The sequence below is a fragment of the Eumetopias jubatus genome, unplaced genomic scaffold (genome assembly GCF_037043125.1).
Source record: "Eumetopias jubatus isolate StellerSeaLion01/CBP00866 unplaced genomic scaffold, mEumJub1_p1.0 scaffold_4, whole genome shotgun sequence".
In the NCBI taxonomy this organism is placed as follows: domain Eukaryota; kingdom Metazoa; phylum Chordata; class Mammalia; order Carnivora; family Otariidae; genus Eumetopias; species Eumetopias jubatus.
In genome coordinates this window covers 42,717,219-42,737,343 of record NW_028274810.1, presented here as the reverse complement: position 1 = coordinate 42,737,343, position 20,125 = coordinate 42,717,219, and the positions used below count along the sequence as shown (strand labels likewise).

The 20,125-nt window shown below is 35.4% G+C and overlaps 1 protein-coding gene and 1 pseudogene across 6 annotated transcripts in view; one reads left to right on the top strand and one right to left on the bottom strand.

Annotated features, from left to right (window-relative positions):
• Positions 1–20,125, bottom strand: part of ZZZ3 (zinc finger ZZ-type containing 3) — a 101,252-nt gene that overhangs the window by 39,005 nt on the left and 42,122 nt on the right. For all 6 annotated transcript variants that reach the window (XM_028102451.2, XM_028102450.2, XM_028102454.2 and 3 more), the window contains one exon: positions 17,277–18,832. In XM_028102451.2, coding sequence (XP_027958252.1) covers positions 17,277–18,781 — 1,505 coding nt within the window. In that variant the 5' untranslated portion in view covers positions 18,782–18,832. The remainder of the gene's footprint in view (positions 1–17,276; positions 18,833–20,125) is intronic.
• LOC114208357 (ubiquitin-conjugating enzyme E2 C pseudogene) lies at positions 3,319–3,946 on the top strand (annotated as a pseudogene).

Below are 20,125 nucleotides of genomic sequence, written 5' to 3'. Positions count from 1 at the left end.
ACTCGATCCCGGGACTCCAGGATCATGACCTGAGCCGAAGGCAGTGGCTTAACCAACTGAGCCACCCAGGCGCCCACAAATCTAAGATCTTATTTCTAACAACCTAGAAACAAAAAAAATCAAGCACCCAAATCCTCTAAATTACCCAAAGTATGAAATATTCATGCAAATATATAAGTATTGATAGTTCCCTTAAAGTTGCAAAACACTTATAAAATACCTGAACAAAATGTAAACTACACAAGATTTTGAAAAAGAACCAGTCATTTACATTTTCAGCCCCTTGTTATGGCTTATACTAAGAAGTCAGAATGTTAAGCCTATAATAAATTTCAGAACAGAAAAAGCTTTAAAGAATCATATTCAAAACTAATGCAAATTTACTCACCAATAAAGTATCTGACATTGTAAATTTTTTTCTCAAACTCTACAGCAAATTTAACCAAAGTGTTAGTTTTTATGATGTTTGAGACTTTCATTTTTCCAATATCAGACCCTGAATGGGGAAGGTGGGGCACAGGGACAAACGATGACATAGAACCTTGATGATCTTGGCAAACACTTTTTCTTACCAGCTTAATTAATATTTCATAAGCATTTATCATTATTTCACACTGACCTTCAAGTGCTGATGACAACTAACATTTCATATTTCTTTCTTTTGACAAAATGAAAACTTCCAGAAAAATAAATAAATCTGAGAGTATTGGACACATAAAAATATTGATGACCTTGCAATAATTACATATAATACACATTTTATTAAAATAGGTGACCTATCTGTTCATTTATCTCCGGCAACTAGCACTCCACTAGCATGAAAAAGGCACTCAACAGACACTTGCTGAATTAGTAAACATCAATTGACACAAATCTATCCCACAGATGGATTAGATCACTTAAAATTCTTAGAAAGTTTTTCAAAAAAAATGTTTTAACTGATTCTAAACTAATTTAAGAATAAATTATTCTATATAACATTTAATAATTAAATAATAATTAATCAAAATTTAAATTGCTCTTACGAAATGTATTTGTTGGCTTTCACTGAAGATTTATATATATGAAGAGTGAAGAAAACTGTATCTGATAATTTACAAAGCCTTATTATAGTTACTCTTCAAAATATATGACCAAATTAATAAAAATATGATCAAAGTACAACATATTTCTGTAAAACCACTTCTCCCATCTGCTATTTGGACTGGACCTTTGAAATTCTGGGCCATCTAATGGCCTATAAACAATATAAGCATTTCTTATTATTGTTGCAGATTTAGAGTAGAGTTATGCTTAATAAATGTCAGAAGATATCTTATTAGATTCCAAATTAAAGATTAGTGCTCACTTTAAAGGGGCAAAATAAGAAAAAAGGAAAATACATATGCAAAATTTAGAAGTTTTTCCCCTAACAATAAATAAATTTATAACAAAAATGTTTTAATAGAAAAACCAATCTGAAATTTCCCTTAAGTTGAATCATTAAAAATGAAAGAAAGAAAGAAAGAAATTTAGTCTCAGCATTAAATGCTTTGGATGGGTTCTAAAACTATTCTATATACAGCAAGGTTTCCAAACCTGACTGAATATTAGAATCACTTAGAGAGGTTTAAAATAGAGACAGAGAGATAAATGAGGCTCCACAGACTATTTAAATCAGAATCTCTAGAGCAAAGCTAGGCATTCATATATTTTTATAACATTCTAAGTGATTCTAATGTGCAGCCACAATTGAGAATCACTATGCTATGTCAATCCTATAAGGAAATAAAGAGTCATTAGGAATTACCAATATTAGAAAAGACATTGCTACTCACAATTGAGCTAAGTGAATGAAATTAACTGTTAAAAACTGACAGGCAAAGATAATGTATAACTGCAATATAATTTTTAAAAATTATCGGTGAGCTAACTGTTTTAAATCTTCATAAATCAAGAAAGCAAACAGTCTGCACCATGTATCAGAAGTAGTATTTCTAGTAAGATATGTGAGAACAGGCAACTCAACATCCTCTTATGTTCCGCAACCCATTCCCTGGATCACTAACCTTGCTGTTTGCTTTTGAATGTAAATGAATTAAGGTTTTTGAACACCTCAAAAAACATCAGTTAAGTATTTGATAGTATGAGCCCTCACTCTCTTTATACTTAAAAATATTCCTATGGTTCCTATTTTGTTTCTGGTAAAAAAAATAATAATAGTAATTTTTGCCTCTGTTTAAATTATACACACACAATTTTAACTAACTACAAACTTTAAGAGAAAAATGTTTACTTATATTGATTTGACTGAAAAACTTCTAAAGCCAAAGTACAATCTGGTTAGGAAAAATAAGCCTGCATATTAAAAATAGAAACATCATTTATTTTTCATAACTAATAGAAAAAATAACCTGTGCCACGAAAATCAGTATTTACAGAGTGTGTCCTTATATAAACTATTTAAAATGTTCAATGATCTTTACTTTTACCACTTCTTTGGTTATAGTTGGCACAATTACCTTCAATAAATCGTTAAAACATCATCTAGCTGCTGTTAACTTACTGGTCTTTAGTACTAACCACAAAATCCCTAACATAATAGCATGTAGAGATAACTCTTCCATTTCCAGAGAAATGTTAGTATAATTGACATTTCTCTTAAACTAGAAGTTCATTTTCACTTGCATTTAGAGCAGTTAATACTTTCAAATCCTAACCATCAAATGAACTTGTGATGACCAGATCTTAATATAATAAATACTTGAATTTTATTAGACTCAAGAGAAATAAAACTTACTCTCCGCTCCTATTCCACTCCTTTAAAAAGGAAAAAAAAGACACGTATCTTTAAATCTTGCTTCTCAGCTGTGTAGAATTAGTTTTTCTTAGTATGTATATGAGTGGGTAGAGATTGAGGACCCACAGTCACTCATCTCTAGTGTTGATGTTCAGCATGAGGAAGAGAGAACAGGTAGACTTTTTGAAAGAGGAAATGAAATGAAATGATTTATTAGAATAAAACAAAAACATCCAGGAAAGGACCTTTCTCTTTCACCCTGTTTTCCTCTATTCCTTGCTGCACTTCCTAACCACATAGGAACACATACCAAGAGTCTTACTCCTCTCTGATATACGAGAGGGTACAGCCTACAGACTGACTGCTTATTTCAATACTGAATACACATTACATTTCTAAAAAGTTAGAAACCAAGACCTCCTTCAGTACATTTTACAAACCATTTTTAACATACCAAAAATTTCAAAGGGTCCTTAGACTGAACACCACAATGACTCAACAAATATGAAAGCAGTTAAATCGCTGTGGTGGTGACTCTAATGCATAGACTCCATGACACCTTTTTTAAAATACAGGAAGCCCTGCTCCATCCCCACGTGACCCGGGTGGCCTCCCAGAACAGTATCCCAGCCGCCACCCACAAAGGAGTCGAGCCCAGCTCTGTGGGGGGGACTCTGTGCAGGGCCCCATGGGCAAGAGGCTACAGCAGGAGCTGATGACCTTCATGATGTTTGTGACACACTAATTTCTGCCTTCCCTGAATCAGACCACCTTTTCAAATGGAGCACCTGGCTCGGTATATGAAGACCTGAGGTACATGTTCTCCCTGGAGCTTGCCAGGGGCTACCCCTACAATGCACCCACAGGGTGAAGTTTCTCACACTCTGCTACCACCCCAGCGTGGACACCCAGGGGAACATCTGCCTGGGCATCCTGAAGGGCAAGTGATCTATCCCGTATGATGTCAGGACCATCCTGCTGTCCATCCAGAGCCTGCTAGGAGAACCCAACATCGATAGCCCTTTGAACACACATGCTGCCGAGTTCTGGAAAAACCACACAGCCTTTAAGAAGTATCTGCAAGAAACCTACTCAAATCAGGTCTCCAGCCAAAATTCCGGACAGTCTAGCCTCTCTCCTTGTGTTGCCTTTTTGTTTTTTCTTTAGGTGGTCTGTCCTTTTTTTCATTCCTGTCTAGGACTCTGTAGCTTAAGCTGTGGTTATCATTTTTGTTCTGTTTCTGTTTTTTAAATTAAGTCTCTGGTTGAGCCCTTGTGATGAATATATTAAACAAATAGACTGGATTTTCTTCAGAAAATAAACAGTAAGCCCTACAAAAAACAGCTACAAACAATAAACAGAATTTTTTAAAAATGTGTATCTCAACTAAGATCTTCCAGGAATATACATACTAACCAAAGACAATGGCACTAATAAATACAAAACATTTTTAAATGTGTTTTTCAAACATGTAGATTGCTACCTAGTAAGACAACTCTACAATTATTAAGCCATTGAATGTTTCTGACACAAGCTTCAAGACACATCCAATGGTGTAAAAGGAGCTAGAGTGCGTATCAAGTATAGGTGCCACAGAATTATAGAATATTAGAGCTGGAAGGTGACACCTCAAGGATAGCTACAACCTCCTAATCGCACAACTGAAGAAAACGAAGTTCAAGGAGACTAAGGGACTTCATGATTGGCCAGCTAAGTAAGGGTTGAGAACCATGCCAATGCCTCTTGATTTGACAACCTAGTGCTCTTCCCTCCTTAACACCACAGAAAATGAAGATCTGGGGATGGGAAGGTTCTTTTTTAAATCCCTTAATATATCTTTATGAGAATAAATTTTATACGTTTGACTTTTTTAATATTTTCTAGTTACATAACAAAGACCAAAAAATGTAAATCGTGAAAAGAAATAAGGTCCCCATAATTCCAACAAAAAATAGTTATCAATTTTTTTAAATCTTTTGGGTCAAATAAATTTTTTTTTTAAGGATTTTATTTATTTGACAGAGAGAGACACAGCAAGAGAGGGAACACAAGCAGGGGGACTGGGAGAGGGAGAAGCAGCTTCCCGCTGAGCAGGGAGCCCGATGCAGGGCTGGATCCCAGGACCCTGAGATCATGACCTGAGGTGAAGGCAGACGCCTAATGACTGAGCCACTCAGGCACTCCCAGGGTAAAATAAACTTTAATAAGGTATTATACACTATAACTCAAAAAGCAGGTGAATATATTACTGAGAAATTTCTTATTCCATGATAAAACACTTCACTATTCTAAGGAAAGCTTCATTTCTGGAAGAGCTTTGAAAAGATTTATAACAAGGGAATTAATTATGCAAAAAAATTCTTTGCTTTAAAAATTACCAACACTGGGGCGCCTGGGTGGCTCAGATGTTTAAGTGTCTGTCTTCGGCTCAGATCATGATCCCAGGGTCCTGGGATAGAGCCTCACATCAGGCTCCTGGCTCAGCAAGGAGCCTGCTTCTTTCTCTCCCTCTGCCTCTTTCCCTGCTCATGCTTTCTCTCTCTCTCTCTCCCTTATCTCTGTCTCAAATGAATAAAATCTTAAAAAAAAATTTTTAAATAAAAATTACCATTATCCTTTAGAAACCTTTAAAAGCCAAACAAAACCTTTAAAATTATTTCATTTACAAAAGAAAGGGTTTTTTTAAAAGATTTTATTTATTTATTCATCAGAGAGAGAGCACAAGTAGGCAGAGCGGCAGGCAGAGGGAGAGGGAGAAGCAGGCTCCCTGTCAAGCAGCGAGCCCAACACAGGACTCGATCCCAGGACCCTGGGATCATGACCTGAGCCGAAGGCAGACGCTTAACCGACTGAGCCACCCAGGCGCCCCACAAAAAAAGTTTATAAAAACATCTACTACATGAAATAAAATATCAAGCATGGCAAATATTTTTATATGGCCCAAAAGGTCTCTGTTTATGAATGCATTAAAAATACAGCAGGGCCACCACATACCAATTAGATTGGTTAAAATTTAAAAACCTGACAATACCAAATTCTGCTGAGGATAGATATAGAGCAACAGAACTCTCATTCATTACTGATGGGAATACAAAATGGTACAGCTACTTTGGAAGACAGCATGGCAGTTTCTTACAAAACTGAACATACTCTTACCATAAGTTCTAGCAAGTACAAATTTGGGTATACTCCCAACTGATTTGAAAACCTACATCTACACAAAACCTGCAAATGCAAATGTTTATAGTAGTCTTATTCATAATCACCAAAATCTGGAAACAATCAACATGTCCTCCAATAGGTAAATAACTATGACATATCCATAAAATGGAATATTATGCAGAAATAAAATGACATGGACAATTAGTATTAATACCTCTGCTACTTCTACTCATTTTACATACAACTGGTCAAGAATACAGTTGGATCCAAAACAACAAATGGTCTATGATGGTCATCTTCTGACAGCCTACACTGCCCAAATAACCTCTTTTCTGGAAGACATCCTTCCAAAAAACATTGGCCAAAACAGACTTTGTTTCCCCACCTCCAACTGTTAACTCTACCCATGACCAATGATAATTTTGCAAGGGATGAACACCTGACCCGGGGAAGTCTATCTACTGTACAGTTATTAACCAGGCTTTTGTTACAGAATGTGAAAAGGATCTGAGAAGAAAGGTCAAGTAGAAAGTTGGGGCCAGAGTAAGAACAGTGGAAAGTCCTGCTGTTTGCAAACTGAAAATATGCGGGGAAAGTGAGCAGAAAATGTCAGTAAAAAGAGAACCAGTCTGTACTGCATAAATGAAGCATAGGTAAGAGTATCATCTTAAATACCAAAAGGTTATAATTTCACAAGGCCTGGCCAGGCTTTATTTCCTGACCTTGAATATTCATAAGATTGCCTACTATTTATTTAAAATAAGCCTTTTTTATATTTGATATACTTTGAATGGGTTTTCAGATTTCTGCAACCAACTAACTCTTACTAAAACAAGCTCTAACTACCTTGACTTTGTTTATTCCCCTTGCTAGTTTTAAATAACCTACAGTTCCTTACTGTTACTGGGTTTTAATAACCTCGTATTCAAATTGAATACCATTTGAAGTACCACACAAAGGTTTTCACAGAGAATTGTTTAAAGAGTATGTATTTTTTTAATCCACATATTTATAGCCTTCAAAAAATTGTGTTTTTTTTCTTCCCTAAAGACTCTAGATTTCTTGTGGTAAGAAACCCTAAAAGATATCTTTTCAACTGGCTCCTAGTACCTGTTTTTCTATTCAATAAAATCCTTGAGTTTCCTCAAGAATTCAGGAAGATGAATGCAGCTAACTGTATTGTGGTCAGTATTATAAAAGTTGCACAATAATCTAGAAAACATCCTGACCACCAGTCAGATCAAGATTTACATATTTTCCCTACTCTAGAGTTAGATTACCTACTCTAAGAAACAATACACTGTAACATGTAAAAAGTTCCCCTTCTACTGTAAAATTGCAAATACGTAACAATTTCACATAACAGAGACAAGCCAGTAATCTCTAGTTATAAACTAATACTCTGCTAGGCAGCATATCTCAAATATAGCCAAACTATGTATCTCTCAAGCTCTCAGTATATAATCATTTTACAATAACTTCAAAGATACAGGATATGCCTTGTATTTTTCATTATTTCTAGCTTCTACTCAAAATTATGAGGTTATACAGAAAAAGCTGAGTAATATCCTCTACTGAAAATCTTTAAGTAGGACAGACACATAAATAGATAGGGACACACATTTTCTTTCAAGTCCTTCAATAAAGATAACCCCAACCAAATTCTTATCATTCCGTATAGCTTTCTAAAGCCTACCAGCAAAACTGGTAGGTAAAAATATATTTGAAACTATACAAAACATTCTGATCATACCAAACTTGTAAATTTATTTTATAATACAATGACTTCCTCTCTTTGGGGTCTGGTATTAACAAGTAAGCTTACATTTTTCATACAGCCATATAAAAACATTTATCTCACCACCTGAAAATGTGGTCAGACAACCAAACTAATCAAGAGACACACCCTTCTTTCCCATGTTCCCCACCATCCCAATTATCTCTCCGTAATTCCTGAGTTAACTATGTGAATGATTATGTAGTTTATTCAACATTTCTTTTGAAAACTTAAAATCTAGTTTTTAAGTAAAAAAAGGAAATCATTACCGGTACTAAATTTTATAAATTCAGAGTATTAAAAGTGAAACTAATGGCATAAAAAAAAAAATCTCTATCAAAAGTATACTAAATTTTTCTCTGACATTTTCAAAGCAGCATAAGGCTAGACATTTCTCCAACGCTACATCAACCAACTAGAAAGATATGGTTCCTTCAAAGAGCTTGAGGTCTACTGTACATGTTGCTATGATAGAGCACACAAGGAGCAGTCAATCTTGGGAAGACTGGAAAGATTTCTCCGGAGTATATGATGTCTATATTTAAACAGCCTTCTCCCTTTGCAGACAGAGAAAGGAAGATAACCAGGGAGATAGGGGTAAGGGTGGACTACAGCAGATGGTCAGGCATATGAGAAAGCCTCAAGTAAAAGAACATAATAATCAAGGAACTGAAGGTTTAATCTGTTTAGAATACAGAGAGGTAGAATATAGAGAATAAAGAGAATATTTAAAAATCATGCAATAAATAGATTTTATTCTAAAAACATTTACTCCAGTTACAGTATAGGAGTCCATTGAGGAAATAGTACACTAGCACCACAGAAAGCAATTAAGGAAGCATTTCCAGTAATCAAGAAGACAGTGCGTCAACAAGGGGCACCTGGGTGGCTCAGTTGGTTAAGCATCTATTGATTTCAGTTCAGGTCTTGATCTCAGGGTAGTAGGTTCAGGCCCTGCATTGAGCTCCACACTGGGTGGTGAGCCTACTTTGAAAAAAAAAAAAAAAAGTGGCAATGAGAATAAATAAAGCTGAATCAATTAACACTGGTGGAAGAGGGACTGTAGTGAAGAAGTAACTGACGATTACTCCCGTTTTTCTAAACTGGGCAAGTGAAAGAAACTACCAATTAAGTAAAAAGATAGTGTTGAATATTGGATGTACGTGAAGCAAGCAATGGTTAAATTCAATTTCAGACATGTTCCACTGAGTGTATTGTGGGGAAGACAAATGGATATATCTTGTAAGCAGTCTGAAGCTCAAGAATAATCTGATTGGATATATACATCTGGAAATCCATCAGTAGAGATGGTAATTTAAGCCACAACAGTGTGTGAAAATATCAACAGACAGAATATAAAATAAGAAGAAAGTCAATAACTAAAGCATGAGCAGTACCAAAAGAGGAAGGGCAAAGAAAGATACATTTATATATATTAATTTGAACTACAGAAATCAAATCATGCCATTTTTTTTAATAGGTAAGAAAACTGACAACCATAGACATTAAAGACATTTACCCAGCATCATTTTACTGCCAGCTAAAATTGTAATGGAAGGGGATTAGAGTGCTCCTCAAATCTAGTCCAACTTTTGTAAATAATTTACAAATACAGCTTTTAAAACTAATAAGATTCTATAATTAAATGAGACAGCATTTAAAAAATAAAAACATTCAGTCATGACTGGTGTCTTTTTGTTTAAGACTTTATTTATTTATTTTGAGAGAGCGAGCTCATGAGAGAGAGCACAAGCAGAGGGGAGGGGCAGAGGGAGAGGGAGAAGCAGACTCCCTGTTAAGTAGGGAGCCTGATGTGGGACTCGATCCCAGGATCCTGGGATCATGACCTGAAGTCCAAGGCAGACACTTAACAGACTGAACCACCGAACCACCCAGGCACCCCACCATGATTGGTATCTTAAAAAAAAAAAAAAAAGTACTTATAAAATATTACACTTGGTTCATTTAACTTCACTCTTCATATCCCTATATATTTTAAAAATGTTTATTAAGAAGATACTTTAGGTGTTGACTAGTGTTCAATGGCACTTTCTACCCTCATTGCCAATAAACTATTAGCATGATGCTTTTTCTCCAACTAAAAGTTTAAACATAACAAAATAATTTCATGCTTTTATATTCTGAGAACTGTTAGTTAAAATATGAAAAAATACATTTAAAATTAAGAGGGAAGAAAATTTAAGACAAGTGAAAAGAAGCAAACAACAGCAAAAGTTGAATGAGTTCTCCAACTTAGCATAAACGGTAAAAATAGTATCAGGGAAAATAAATTTCTGCAAAACACTCGATAACTGACAGACATAAAAAGAGCATATTCACCCTAGCTTTCTGAAATATAGTACATCAAATCTGGCCTACCAAAAAAACCTGAAGGTTCTAAGAAAAATAACTAAAACCTAGCTACATTACTCTTTCATCTCTTAAGGTTACCACTTTAAACCTACTAAACATTGTTTCATATCTTCTTGTGCGTTGCTTTCTCTTTTACCCATCCTCATGAACTGTATCTGAACCAATACCCCAATTTTTACTTCTGCTCAAACCAGAGCAACATTTCATCCACACAACTAAAACAATGTTAAGTCTCTTTTATCCTCCTCCTTCGATTCAAATTGGTATTATTCCAATTTCTCTGACTTCAGCTTCTTAGAAAAAGAAATTGCTTAAACTCATTTTTAAGGTATAAGTAAAAACTAGCCCTCACTGTCACAAGAGTGTCAACAAAAAATAATTTCCGAATGGTCAAACTTCAGGCTGGGACTGAGTGTCATAAGAAGAAAACACACCTAGTGCCTACTGAAATTAAATCAGAAAGTTCCACTTTCAGTCATGACAGAATAACACTGAATATCCTTCTACCATACACAACTAGACAACTGGAAAAAATACAGAAACAATTATTGTTAGACAGTATGCAGGGCAGGACTCTGATGTGCGAGAGAGAGCAAACAAATGGGATAAAGTACATTATGATCACACTTTCTACATGGAAGAATCATCAGTACTGTGGAACACAGGAAGCAGTCTCACTGAGCAGAGGGAGAGAAAAAAGGAGTTTGGGGAAGTAAGGCAGCGGGAGTTTGTGGGACAGAGCACCAAAGAGGAAGAAGCAAAACAGAAAAAGACAGGAAACACCAAGTATCTGTACAGAGGTCCCCTTGCATCTTCCACATACAAAGTTGCATGTGTAAAACAGGACCAAGCAAAGAGAGTTGTAGAGAGAACAATTGTAAGTGTTTTCATGAGGCTAGAGTCCTTCAGGTTTCAACTAGCCAGAGTAAAGAGCTTTTTAAATGAGACACGAGAAAGGCCATGCCAAGAACTAAGGCTAAACTAAACCTAGAATATAGACTACTCTGGACTTCCCCTATCAGAGCTAAAAGATAAACCTTAATAGAATCAACCTTATTATCAAGTAAATTAACTAACTGCCTGTCAGAACAGGTTTCAATACTTTTTTAAAGAAAGAGAACAAAATCCAGATCCTCAACATATTTCAAATGTCTACCATACAAATATTACTAGATACGTGAAAATTAAATCATAACACACTACAGAGAATTCTGCCTACTAAGAGTGTCCTGAACAAACTGCTCAGTCTCTTCTCACCACTTTCCAAATTTCTCTACGTTAAAATCAGAGATTCAAGAGAAAAGCAGAAGCAGCTTTCCATGATAATGTAAAAGAAACAGCAGTACACAGACCTCACTGAAGATACAGACCTCACTGAAGACAGAAGCAGAAAAGTCACAAAACAGATCTTCTCATGTATTACTAAATATAAGATCTGATGACATGAGTCATCACAGAAACATATAAATGGTATAGTCCGCTTACCAATATGTAAAAACATTTTTGAGCCTACAAAAAAACTAAAATAAAGTTCCTGCAACTAAAGGCTAAGCATCAATTAGTCTCAAATAAATGATAATTGTTTTAAATGGGTTTTATTGCTAATGAGAATTTGTTGCCATATATAAAGAAATAACTGTTGTTTCTCTATCCAGTATGTGGAAACCTGTTTACTTATGTAAGACACAGCCTCTAAACCAGAAAGCAAACAAGAAAACACACAATTAAAACAAACATCTCCTTGCACTAATGCTTATCTAGGCATTCAAAGAGAAATTCCTCAGTGCATCACTCAAGAATCATGAGACATAATTCTAACAAGCTTGGTTATTCTGCTTTCCAAGTTTAAGGAGAATTAAAAGCACTCAATTAGAAGGGAAATCTGAGTTATTAGAGGAAGGTAGCATGACAGCACTAGTGACAACAAAGTGAAAGTCAACAAAACTGAAGAAAAGAAAATTATAAGAAGTCACAGAACTTCCAGAACATAGAAAAGAATCTAAGTTATAAGAACATAAAAAGCAGAGGAGTCCAAATTATTTAACAAAAGCAAAAACAGAGATATTCTGGCAGTGATGGCAGAAAGTATCACTCATAACCTCTGTGAGCAAAAATGACCGTAAATGAAGAAAAAGTTAAATTATACTCAGGTACAAATACACTTGGATTACACCAGAGAATCACTTTTATAAACTATTTACATCACTTGAAATAAAAGATGTTGACATTCAAAGGAAAAAACCAAGAGTTCACTGCACTGATGATTTTGAGTAGTCAATGGCATACTCTATCTCTTACAACCAAAAATTTCATATTAAGGACAGTTATTTCCCTCCTCTCATTAAATTTTGTGCCAAACTACTGGGGCCACTCTGGCTGTTATATTCCACAGCTTTTTCCAATTAGTTAAGAAGGTACACTATGCATGAGTTTTCCCTAGTAACCTCTGACTTTAATATACTCAATTGCATCCTAAACATCCCCCAAAGTATTTCTTGCAAATTATCCAAATTATCTATTTAAAGTCAAGCTGTAGCAAGTAGTTTTATATACCCAATTCGTACAGGGCAATTATTTTTCACAGACACACTAACAGAGTATTCTTTAAAACAATGAACATGAAAACATTTCATCCAATAAATAGAACAGGTTACTTACCTATAATGCTGATTTTCTGACAGATAAAACCAGATAATCATTACAATTACAGAGCTTGAACTCGGACTAAAGAATTTTGAAAACTGAGTACCCAGTACCTGCTCCCTCCGGTGACCAGGAGCAAACATGACTATGAATCAGAGTATGGGAGTTCTAGTCCTGTATGTACCTCCCAGTAGTGCATCAGAATTTCAGTAAGTAACTTTTAAACCTTAATTACAGCACATACCCTCTGAGCGCTGTGAATTGTGCAAGACTGTTGAATCACAGACCTGTACCTCTGAAACACATAATACATCATATGTTAAGGGGAAAAAAAAAAAGAAGCTAGCAGGAGGGGAAGAATGAAGGCGAGTAAGTCAGAGGGGGAGACGGACCATGAGAGACGATGGACTCTGAGAAACAAACTGAGGGTTCTAGAGGGGAGGGGGGTGGGGGGATGGGTTAGCCTGGTGATGGTTATTAAAGAGGGCACATTCTGCATGGAGCACTGGGTGTTATGCACAAACAATGAATCATGGAACACTACATCAAAAATTAATGATGTAATGTATGATGATTGATATAATAAAAAAAGGAAAAAAACAAAACCTTAATTATAAGTTAGGAAATGGGGACTGTATAATGCCACCTATGCTATCTACTTCTGAGTTGTAGTGGGTGTCAAATGAGAAACTAGAGGAAATCACTTTGTACCTTATGAAGCAAAGTACAAATGTAACATTATTTTATCTAGGGCAGAATGACTCTCTATTGCTTTCTAAGCAAAATCCATCCCTAGTCCTGGAGCCTTCTGGCCCCTCGAGAGAAACTTAGACAAATAGTAAAAGTAGTCTCAAAGAAAGTGAATCTACAATAAGACCTGATGAGGATTTTCTCTATGCAGCTTCTGAAACTGATGAAGATATCAAATGATTCACATAAGCGTAGTATAAAAGGACATATCATAATTATTTAAAGTACATTAATGTTTTCAGAGAACCAAGTTTAAAAATACAATTCCTATAAATATTCTTTAACATGGCTTGAAAATTTCTTCCCTACAGACTATATGAGCATTACTCTTTTGATAAGCAGTAACTAGCTTATTGTTATACTTTCATTATCTAGAAACTTGAAAATTGGCATAAACATTAATAATCTTATCAATGAGTTAACCCTTCAGGAAACCTCAAGAATCCAAAAACTGTTAATCTGACTTTTCATCCTCTGCCTGTTTATGAAAAGTTATCAGATCTTTAAATGAAGCTATCCAAAGCCCTTCAAATAATTTACTTAAGTATTCTTGTACAATGAGAACTCAGAGAAAATTGACCAAATCACATTTTCTTTTGAATATTTATTTCCCAGTGATTGGCCTTGTGAATTGGGAAAAAAAAGGTCTGAACATTAAAACCCAGGACTTTCCATACCTGCTCTCCCTAGAGCCAGAACTTCAAATCTGAGAGACCTGATTCAATACTTCTGATTCAAAATCCACAAAAGGTCAATTCCCAAAGAGAAAAAGCAAATCACAGTTAAATACATGATCTCAGTCAGTCTGGCTATTTAGGCCCAAAAGGGAGTCACTAGGTATTATCTACCACTTTAACAGAATCTTTCAACCTTGAAGACCAGTTTTTAGACAAAGTGTATTTCTTCTGATTCCCCACCCACTCACATCTAATAAAATAATCTACACCTAGAATCTTGCCAGGAAAAAAAGTTAACCTTCAGTCCCCCTTCCCTTGTTCCTAGTAGAGTTCTCCATTTGGAAAAATAAATATATAAAAGCACACTGTGGGTTTATGTGAATAAGAGGGATGGCATCTAGAGAGGAAACAGGGTTAAGAACCCAGAATGCCCACAAATTCATGTCTCCAGCCTATGGTCTAATTACCATGAATCAGGTCTAAGGCTAGGATTCTACACACAATATCTTTTCAAAAATTTACAAGTCATTAGATGACCCTATATGTAATACCCTTGCAAATAAGACAGATAAATTATAGGCTAAATGGTAGGAGAGAAGGTTGCTGATTAAATAATCAATGTTAATTTAGAGAAGAGTTGCAAATGGAATGAGAAGAGCCATGTTCTCTCGGCTCTGGATAAAGAAATATGCCTGCTCAGTGTTTTCTATCAATAACATATTTTTGAATCTGGCCATCAGGAAGTATTCATTCCCTACTGGTAAAGATACTCATGTGTAATCTGGGCAATGCCCAATTCCCAGTTTCAAAGGCACTTATCTGGGGAAATTTACTAGCATGAAGAGAATAAGAAAGGAAAAAAAAAATTTGATGGGGGTGTATTTATGCACCTGCATGTGCAGGAGAGTATTATTCCATCTACCCATTTATCTTTTTTTCTTTACCCTAAATTCATTTTCAAACCGATAGAAATTAACTTGAGACCTCAAAGCACAAGATGGGTATCATGATGCTATTTTTTACAATGACAATTTGGGTAAAAAAAAAAAAAAAAAAAAAGCCAACATTATATCCAACCATCTCTCGACTCTAAACAAAAAGCAAAGGAAAAAGGACATTACTGAAAAGAGATTACATCTAACATGATCAAACATCCTCTCTCAATTTTCTTTAAATTATCTCTAACCAAAATGCTAATCAAGACACTCTCACTCTCCATCTCACTCTTCCCAATATGCTTCCGTTGGAGGAAAAAAAAAGTTAAAAGTGAAGTGTCTAAAGGTGCTACCTTCAAAGGACTGGAGGAAGGCAAAAAAGCAAGGAGGAGTTATTTCTTTTGCCCAACGTCACCAAATGAGGCATTACATTGAAAATACTGTCGCCAAAAAAGCAACTACCACCCAAATCCCAAAGGACTTTGCACACCGTGAGAAACCCATGAAACTATATTGTTCTCATTCTCAAAGGCTTAAGAATATGGAACATTACTCTTTAAATATTATGGTCATTATCTTTAGACAACTGTTTTATAGGCTTATCATCCCTGAGAATGATCATCAGGAGAGCTCCAACAAAAAATGTAACATAATGAATTAATGGGAAAATATTTTCCATCAATATACCAGCTAAGCCTTAAGAGAGCATCTCTTTGCCAAAGAAACAATAAAAAGAACAGAAATGAGTACCATTTTATAAAAATGCACACTTCTTGAATTCTTGGTTTTTCTCTAACATATGCTCTGCTTCTTCTGCCTGCAGATAACAACTCTGTTTTTAAAAACTGATGCATAATACTAATGGTAAGAACTCTATTTATCTGAAATTGGAAAAAACTTCACTTATTCATTTATTGAATTTTCTACCTCAAATTGGACTTCAAATATTTCAAATACATAAAAATGCAAACCGTTTTACAAAATGAATGAATAAAATGCTTGGATAAAATGACCTCTCTACTAAACTAAATAGTAAAATACATTTTATTAAAAAAAAAAAAAGGAAAATTTTCAGAGAAGAAACATGCTAAAAGGCCACCATATTATGTCATGGTCCACAACTAGGATTTGATACTTTGATCTGATACATACCAGAATCTGGGAATTGTCACAATAAGAACATTACAAAGTTTTCTCAAATCAGTGTTTTCACACAGCCTATAAAATCTGTGCTAATAATTCAAAAGCTTACTTTGTAGGAGTAAAAGTGATTAACTCATGTATGTCTTTTACTGTTTTTGATCACGATGTTCATGATAAGCACTGTTCACTATTCATTAATGTTCCTTTCAGGATTATTCAGAGTTAGCTCCAATTCATTTGTGTTACTACCCAGAATACTTTAAAGCAAATCTAAGCAAAATCGTGATAAATTTGGACATTCTATTTTTAAAAATACCTTCATTACAAAGGTTAAGAAATGACAGCATTTTAAGATAGCCTCCCCTTCTAATTTAGAATCAGGAGAAAGTTGTCTCCAATACTTTATGTAAACTATAGAGCCAACTATAACTCTTGCTAATGTGCTAATTACAATATACAATTACCTATCATAGTTTTAACAGTAATATCTATTTCTGAAAATCATGAAAGTCAAAGGTAATGCATAAAGTACATTTTAAATGAAAAGTTTTAATTGGAAATTAGATAGCTTGCCAGATTTCCCTTATCTATACAATGTCTAAGCACTCATTAATTGTTCTACGCTGTCTGGAAGGCACAGACACTTCATAAAGCTCTACAACTATATATCCAAAGTGTATTGTGATAACTAAAGATGTTTCCATTTTACAAATTAACTGAAATGGTATAAAACTTATTAATAAACAAAAACGCCATCAACCACGTTTCCACGTCTTTTCTAATTGAGATGTGTGAAATATCAAAACTAGAAAAACCATATAGCCATTGAGAAGAGTAATAAAGTTGAGTTTTAAAGTCTTTCCTTTTTTGGAGTTTTTTTAAGAGTTGAGATAATCATTATGTTAAACCTAAAATTTCAGCTAAAGCATTAATCTTAGCTATAATAAAAATGCTATGAATAGACATTTATGAAGATACCGAAAACGTGGGGGAATAATAAACAAAGCAGAATTCATGGTTACCATATTTACACATACTCTTTGTTGTGTTTCAGTGCCACATGATCTGATTCAAAGTAATAAACATCAGGATCATCATCTTCTTCTTCTGTATTGTGCGGATTGGCACTCTCTTTGGCAGATGGCAAATGTCCAATATTAAGTCTTGCCTCTGAGGGTGGCTTACTTAGTCCTTCACTCCCATAATTTTCAGAGTCACAAAATATTCCTTTTTCATTCTGAGAAATTTCATCAGGATTTGTGGGAGATTCACTTATGTTATCACTAACAGTTGCGTTTGTTTCATTGGGACTAAGATTATTCTCCTCAAATTGTCCATTTTCTCTGCAAGGAGAACTGTTTTTAGTGGGACTACCTCTGGTAGGGGCCGCCCTTCGTGGTGAAGTTCTCAGAGTATATCGATGTTCTTGAGGTTCTGATAAAGACATCATTTGAGCTGAAACACAGTCTAGAGCAGAAGATGATTCTGGTTCTCCAGAGACTGGCATACTCTCAAGACTTGTGTCCAGGGCGTTATTGGTGTTTTCATTACACTGCTCTTTTGAGGCACTGCTATCTCCCACCACATCTACTTCCTCCTCAGAATCCCTTAAGGATGACTGAATTTCAGAAAAGGGGCCTGTAGCTGGCTCAGTAGTCAGCTGATTAACATGTTCCACAGGCAGGCAGGCAGTTACTATTTTGTGGTCCTCCAACTTGACCTGCACTTCTGAATTTGTGCAAGGCACGTTATGGTCTATATAACTGTCCTCCTTCCTACTATCAAGGAACATTGAAGTGTGGGTATCCGAATCCCCATTTTCAGCTACTGACTTTTCCTGCAACACATATGAACCAGTGCTATTTTGTTTAGTGTTCCCATCAGGCTGACAGTCATCACAGTTTATAACAGCTGAATCACTGTCATCAACACCATTGACAGCCAAATAGCCTGTGATTTCTTCAACTACTGCAGAATTAAGTGGCCCTTCCTCACTGACATTCACCTTTTTAATTTCCCTTTTCTCACAATCATCCAGTATAAGACATCGACAAGCTCGTTTAGTCCCTTGAAAATCTGCATCATTGTCCACTACTGTATTCCTCTGTTCTACTGACTCCTTGTCTGATTTTATAGGCGAATCTTCTTCTGAACTGTGTGGTGCTTCAGATCTAAGACAACGCTTAATTCTTTTTAAAACTGGTGAAACAGGTTCTGTTTGCCTTCTCTCACAATTTTCTACAGCCTGCCTTTCTACGTTATCTTTTTCTGAAGAAGAAAGTCCTCTTTTCCTAGGGCTTACCCATGATTCTCGAGTACTTTGCTGTTTTAAATCAGTAGTTCTTCCATTATTATTTCCTTTCTGAATCTGCACAGGCTCTGGTCTCTTCTTTGGTGATCTTGATCGTACTTGAGAATGAGAAGAGATTTCTTCAGGGTGAGCAATGCTACGATTCCTTAAAGTTCTACCACAAAAAGATTCATCCAAGCCGTTTAACCCCACTGTTGATCTTGTAACACGAGTAGATCGGGAAGCAGCCATACTATGGCAAGTCCCTACAATACGGTCATCATGATCCACTCATTGGGAAACCTTCAAAAATGTAAACAAAATAATGAGAAAAAGGTAATAGTTAATATACCTAAAACAAAAGCATAAAGCTATTAACTTTTAAATCCAAGTATAGCCAATATTAATTACGTGATATAATTTCTTTTATTAATATTTCCAAAAATGATATTAATAATAGCTAACAATTATATGACACTTAATATGTTCCAGGAATTGTTCTATATGCTTTACATACATTAACTCACTTAAGTCTCACACCAATTAAGATAGGTGCTATTATCATCCCTACTTTACAAATGAGGAGGGTGAGGTATCTGTACCATTTAAGTGATCTGTCCAAAACCACACACTTAAGTGGCAGGGCAGGGTTCTAGAGACCATGCCCTTAACCTGCCCTGCTGTGTATCTGCCTCTCAGATACACAGGCACAAAGGGCCCAGAAAAGATTTCCCTGAAAGACAGGATTTCATCTTGGTTATTAAAATAATACCCTTGAATTTAGATAGCAATTATCACAAAAACTATTCCAATCATTTCTTATGTTTTCTCAAAACATTCCTGGGAGGTAAAGTGGTAGAGCAGAGCAGACCAAAAATGAGTTTTTGGTCAAATCCTTGGATGACAAACTATGTGACATCCAAAAAATTTTGGTTGCAGAATTTTTGTAATCAAGCAGATGAATAGTATCACAATCCTAGCTTGCAACAGCTAAAAGCAAAACAGAGCAAAACCAAATCTCCCTAGTCTCTAGAAGTACAGCCATAAATCAGCAAGTGAAAGGAAGTATTCTGAAGAGGATGGAAGAAAAAGAAAAGGAGCCCCAAAGCAAATATTACATCTAAGAAATCAGGACTACATATATATAACCCCACTTTCTCCTTTGAATTGCTGTATATACGTATATGCCACAGTTTTGACGCATGTTGGGAGATGAGCTGGTTTTCTGGTGTGGATGTTTGGTGTTTCTAAGGTAGAAATGCAAGGGAAATTGAAAAATGCCCTGACTGATCCATCTGGATAAACTCTGAGTGGTTATTATTTTCCAAAGTTTCCCCCATAAAGCAGAATAAAGGAGCTATTAACATTTCAAGTATCCATTCTTCTCTTCCTCTTCTGTTTAGCTTTCACAAGATAATCTGCCACTTCACTGCTTAACTTCCAAATGGGGTGTAGGATGGATAGAGAAAGAGGCCAATAATGGCTGTGGTAGGTAGTTTCATGGTATCCTCCCGCCTCCCTTTGCCATGCTTCCCATAGTCTCCTTCTCATATAAACCCTCCAAATGCCATTCTACCCCTTCCCCTGCAAACCAAA